Consider the following 6,000-nt stretch of genomic DNA (forward strand, 5'->3'; position numbering starts at 1 on the left):
AACAGTCACGTCCGAAACACCCGAGTCAGAAAAATATCACCACAAGTTAAAATGACTGAAATCTGGTGATACCTATATCATTGTGTTACTTCCTAAGCATGTTTTGTATACACCACTAGTGATTCATTTTCTCTCATTTTTAATAAAGAAATTCAAAAAAGAAACGGTCATTTTGTAAAAAATGACATATTTTAAGTTTTCCTCCTCAAATATGAAAAAATTACATCTCCTTATCAAAAAATGTTGACTAAAATTTGGAGTCTATATTGGAAGCATGAAATATTGATAATGATGGAAAGTGAAGTTGAATATTTTTATGCTTCTATGTCAAAAAATGGAAAAATGAATTTTTCATAAAATTAGCTCCATGCTTCAGTTTGCCTCCCTGTAATTTCCTTTTCATTGAAACGGGAGCTCTGAAACTTTTTTTCCCATTAAATACTAACCCTAAGTGAAATGCCCAACAACATTTTGAAGCATGAAAAGCAATTCTAAATTTTAGCCATTTTGTCCATCAGTTACACCATTGATCTGAAACAAGACCGTACATGTATTTTAATATCCAGCCACAGGCATACATGTGGTTGTATCCATGGGACCATGGCCTTGTGGCTGAATACAGCCACACGAGTGAGCGAGTAGCTGGTTACAACCTCATCAACATAATGTGCATCGCAAACCATCATCATCTTTAGCCTCATTTTTCTTTTTCTCAAAATTGGCTAGTTTTTTAGAATAATGATTTTCGTGTCCCTCCACTCAACTTCAAGTCTTCTTTTTATGTTTCCTACCCGTAATATACCACATACTCGGGGCTGCACACTATTAAACCAGGGAGGAGCTCGATTAAACCCATTTTTTCTACTGGTCCGACCTGTCCCTGTGGGACAAGTGAGTATACTGTAGGTACCGGGTACACAGTTTTTCAATTTCTCTACTGGTCCATTCCTGAAAAGCGCCAGTTACTGGTCCGAAAGTGATTTTTACTGGTCTGGACTGTCAGACCAGGCCTAGCGTGCAGTATTGTGTTGACATACCACATTGCTTGGTCTGTTCCTAATCCTTGTTTACAATCGCTAGGCTGGTGGCAGCAGAATACTGCATACCCTCTACTTGGGGCTGCTGGGTAGGGGGTTGACCGAAAGATCGGTCTGTATCTGTCCGTCGGGGAATGTTCCGCGGAGACTGCGTCTGGCTTCACGGATCCCCTCCGTATACAGACCGAAGTCAATGATCCCAGCTCCTGTGTGGAGCAACGCGCACAGATCAAACCAAATTTCACACAGCTTTTTTACATTCAAACAAGTTTGACATGACATGACACATTATGCAGCAATATTTGGGGTTAATTTCTCACATTTTGCAATCGAAATACTCACAGTAACGCGGTTATAATGCAGAAATTTTATCCATATCGCAACATCGCCGTTCGCTAGCCGTAAGTCGCCATTTTGAATCTGTAAACCAATCACATGCGAGGTATTTTTTTTGGAAAAAAAAACACGTAGAAACTACCTCGCATGTGATTGGCTAATAGATTCATACTGTATGTTTCTGCAGTTTGAACGTGACGGCGCGACGGGCTGGTTGATGTGTGTTTTGCGCTGAAAATTCTACCGAAATATTGGATTATTCATTTATCTGGTGAGTGTACTTGTAGTCTATTCTTGAATAGTTGATTTCACTATTCAAGCTTAAATTAGCCGACCTAGGGCCGTGAATTAGTCGCAATCGAGAAGGGTGAGGTACCTCACCCAATTTTCCATAGAGACAGTGGTTAAGAACATCCACACAGCAATGGGTACTACAACCTTCCGTCTGTCTACGGAGGACAGCGTTAATGGCAAAATACAAAAGAGTCCTCCGGACAGACGGATCTTTCTGTCTAGGTAGGGGGGTGCTGGGTAGGGGGCTGTTGGGTAGGGGCTGCAGCCAGTGCCATAAGACTAGAAGAGAGTCTGGACAACTACAAAGTGTGTACTACAAATCAGTTCGGGAAACCCACTCACAAGGGGGGCCCCTCCTTATAAGTAACCCGTCCCGCTTATAAGTAACCCCGTCCCCCTTATAAGTAACCCCGTCCCCCTTATAAGCAACCCCCGGGGCACCCCTTATAAGGAGTCTCCACGCTTTTTTGCAATGCAACGCGAAAATGAAAGGACTGCGGCAATTCGCTTGATTATGTCCATAAAGCTTCACAAGTTTCCTAGTTACTCACGAAATTTGAGCAAAATCGGTTTGAGGCATCATATCTAAAATCATGGATTTAAATGCGATGTCAAACGACCCATGCGAATGCTGAAATGCGAGCGATTAATGGCGTGAGTGTCGCCTGGCGCGGCGGCGCGGCAATGCTTGAGTGCAGACGTGGCGACTGAGGGAGTCGCCACGTCTGTGTGTGCAGAATGCGCTGTGTGTGCGCGGCCATTGCTAGTGCGGTGGATGCATACTGCTGCAGCGCAGGTAGGTACACACCACGCCACGGCATTCATATTCCCGCTCGAGTACTCGTACTGCGTAACTACAGCCAAGTCGCGGTACGTAGAGATTCGCACAGCTAACAGCGTCGCGCGCGCGTCTGGCCAGCTGGTCGGGCTATGCGCTATCCCGCGACAATGGCATGCGGCAAGCAGTTCTTCTGCTGCCGTTTCGACAGGAAAGATTGAACTAAGTTGTTACATCGCTGAACAGTCTCTGGTTTGAGATTGAGTATGCATGATTTCATGGGTTTGTTGGAGGGAAAATGTAAGGAGAAAGGGTGGCTTTTAAATTCTTTGCTTGCCAGATTCTGGCAAGCATTTTTTCCTCTTATTCCAAAACGCTTCCCGACTTTGATTTTCACTTGCCGCGGGAAAGCGCTCACTGTAATTTCACTCGCGGTACGTGTATCCAGCGTGCAAAAATGCGTGTTATTTTCCATAGCCAAGTGACGTACCATGACGCACCCCTCGGTCAAAATTTTGACCGACAATGATGGGATTTTGACGCACCCCTCGGTCAAAAATTTGACGGACAAAGCTGGTAAAATGACGAACACCTGGGTCACAAATTTGACGGACCAAACGAGGAAATGACGCACCCATGTCCGGGGGTAGTGGGGTGAGTCATTACATTGACAAGTGCATTACTTATAAGGGGGACGGGGTTACTTATAAGGGGGACGGGTTACTTATAAGGAGGGGCCCCCCTTGTGAGTGGGTTTCCCGAACTGAAATCGTTACCACACGATTACGCGTTAGAGGGTTAGCGTGTACATACAATTGTATCTGCCGAGTAATATAAAGCAGATTCATAAATTTGACACATTCAAAGAAGCGCTGCAGCGTCACCTCCATTGTGATTAGCTGCACATCACACCACAGTGCTGAGTGATACTCTATCCAGAGTTTTTCAGCGTATTCATCGAGATCCAGATCCATACGCTCAGACGTAACAATATGACCAAACCAAATAAGGCGTGAACAATGGGCACTGCATACATGTACGTAAATGTATGAGCGCACTTTGGAAACGACATGGCTCCATAAACATCATGGGACCAGTTTTGACCAATCACAGGCTTCAAAAATCGAGTCAAAAAGCAAGTTGGCCAGACTCTTTTTATTATTATGGCATTGGCTGCTTAGAAATGTTAGACATTCTGTCCATCAGTGTGTGAGTGGGGTGGGGTGGGGGAGGTAACCTGTTGACCCTTGAACTTTAATATTAATATAATCCAATACTACTGCACTATCCTTTACCCCAGGCTCTCTTCCCCCCCCCCCCCACCCCCCACCCCCCCCCCCCCCCCCCCCCCCCCCCCCCCGCAGCTCCAAAATCCAGAAATCTTTTAATTTATGCAGGTAGCTGCTGTAATTTTTTTTTTCCAATTCCAGCTCCCAGCATATTCCTTGCCTTGTGAATGTGTGATGTAGACACTAGACAGTGTACAGTAGTTCTAGTATTTAATATGTTTAACAATGATTGAGCTCGATAAGCTCGAGATGTGCACGTTCAGTTTGGATACTTACCGGTAACGCGTTACTTGTAACAGTTAGATAACTAGCCTGACCAGACGCTGTAGTACGCTGTGGTCGCGCTACTTACAGCGACTGGGCTGTGTATACTTAGTACTGTAGATAACTAACGTTAACTGTTACAAGTTACAGAATGGAATGTATAACATCACAAGTTTCACATGCATGGCTGACTTGACTTGTGTCACGAGTCTGAGTGAGGTAACGGTTAGATTACTAACGTTAGGGCACATGCCCATGGCATGTCTTTTTTTTTTTTCCAGACAGCATTAACAATAAGTTTACATAATATGTTAGATCTTCACATAATCTGATAATATCATGTGATGTCTAACATGTTACGTTTAACGTTATACTTAACTGTTAGTAGCCTATTTTATAGGCATCTAACAATCATAATCAGTTCACAGGTGGCATTGGTTAGACACTTGACATCGCTTGACCTAAGATTCTAACTTTGTTACTTCAACTTTTTTAGTTCTAACAGCAACGTAACGTTGTAAACGAAATTAAGTTTGAAGTGAAAGGATACACTTTGAACCCTTTTAAGATATCTTCTGCTCTGCTTGGCATTTTGGAAAATGTCCAGTATTCTGACGAAGACAAATGGAGACCTCGGGGTATTGCTGGTGAATTTTATGAACGTGTTCTTCAATCACAACTGCACTAGCCAGCTTGCCAACCAGCACGACGGAGCGGAGTGCGTTCGTTATCCAATGGGTAATCGTACATGTACTGAGATTGAGAAATAAGCGGTGTCGAACCGGTCACTGGAATGTACGATACCACAATCACAAAATTATTATATTTGAGATTCTACGAAGTGTTACTCCAGTGCAGACATCCAATGACAAATCGGTGACATAAGCCAATAAAATCCACTTGCAACGTTACTTCTAGATCCGTATCCTCTGTAAACCAACGTTCAGGGAAAAATATTACTGTGCGGCTGTCATACAACTACAGGTTCCCGCATCACCCCTCGCGCTACGTTAGGTTGTATACCAACACTACTTTGGTCCCACGTACGTACGTGGACGTACGTTCACCGTACAATGTGTACAAGTACACAAATGGATGGGATTCGTATGTCTGGCTGGATAGGCCACTGCATGCATGCATTCACCGTGACGCATGCAGAGATGTACTGTATGCTGCTTATTTCACACTTTTTTACTGTGATCACGTCGCGCGCGCGGACGAGGACCGCGATACGAGTACAGATCGGCACCCATACACACACACCTGATAGAATGTGCGTAAAACGTACGCAAAAGGCGTACATACGAGGATATGATAGCACAGGTGCCCATGAACAACGCACAGAATGAAGCCGTTTACACGGTGGTCGGGAGCGCGGAGTGTCGTCGGAGATCTAGGCTTCATACACCACCGTACGTGTTACAGCTCGAGCGCGAGGGAGACGCACCGGGTGGGGAGACGGCGTCAATGTCACCCGGTAACAGACTCTTCACTCTAAACTATATCATTTCGCCCATCGTGAAAACATTAAACAGGTCAAAACCACGCAAACATGGCTATTTCAGTGCTAATGAGGCTAAGAATATGTATGAATTACTTGAATATGTAGTAGATATTGTGTTATGTGGAAAGATAGGCTATTTTATTCAATTTGGAAAAGACCTATATTTTATCGCACATGAAGACTGTCCTACCGCAATTTCCTCCACTACACATTGTAGCTGTCGCTCTTCAAAATTGGGTTCCATACTTGAAATGACTTGTGTTTCTGCCCGAAATTTCGATGACATGTTTTGTATACTGTAATTATAAGTACTCCGTAACTTTCTACTTCTTCAAGTTCTGAGACGTGTAATGATTTTTAAACTTGTTACATTTTCTGTGACTGTTGTATCCTTTCGAACTACACTTTTCAAAATCAAGGTATACTAGTCAGAGTTTTCTTAAACGTTCAGACAAATCGATGATATTGTACAGAAGTTAATGATTATGAAAACTGAAA

The 6,000-nt window shown here is 43.7% G+C and overlaps 1 protein-coding gene across 1 annotated transcript in view; it reads right to left on the reverse strand.

Moving 5' to 3' along the window:
• The window catches only part of LOC139727256 (retinal rod rhodopsin-sensitive cGMP 3',5'-cyclic phosphodiesterase subunit delta-like), a 69,994-nt gene extending 65,018 nt beyond the window's left edge, over nt 1–4,976 (reverse strand). Inside the window, exon 1 of the mRNA XM_071638212.1 lies at nt 4,549–4,976. Within this exon, the coding sequence (XP_071494313.1) occupies nt 4,549–4,589 (41 nt within the window). The 5' untranslated portion in view covers nt 4,590–4,976. The remainder of the gene's footprint in view (nt 1–4,548) is intronic.
• Between the last annotated feature and the right edge of the window lie 1,024 nt (nt 4,977–6,000).

The sequence above is a fragment of the Diadema antillarum genome, unplaced genomic scaffold (genome assembly GCF_040938485.1).
Source record: "Diadema antillarum isolate AM-2024a unplaced genomic scaffold, OU_Dant_1.0 seq00000124_RagTag, whole genome shotgun sequence".
Taxonomy (NCBI): domain Eukaryota; kingdom Metazoa; phylum Echinodermata; class Echinoidea; order Diadematoida; family Diadematidae; genus Diadema; species Diadema antillarum.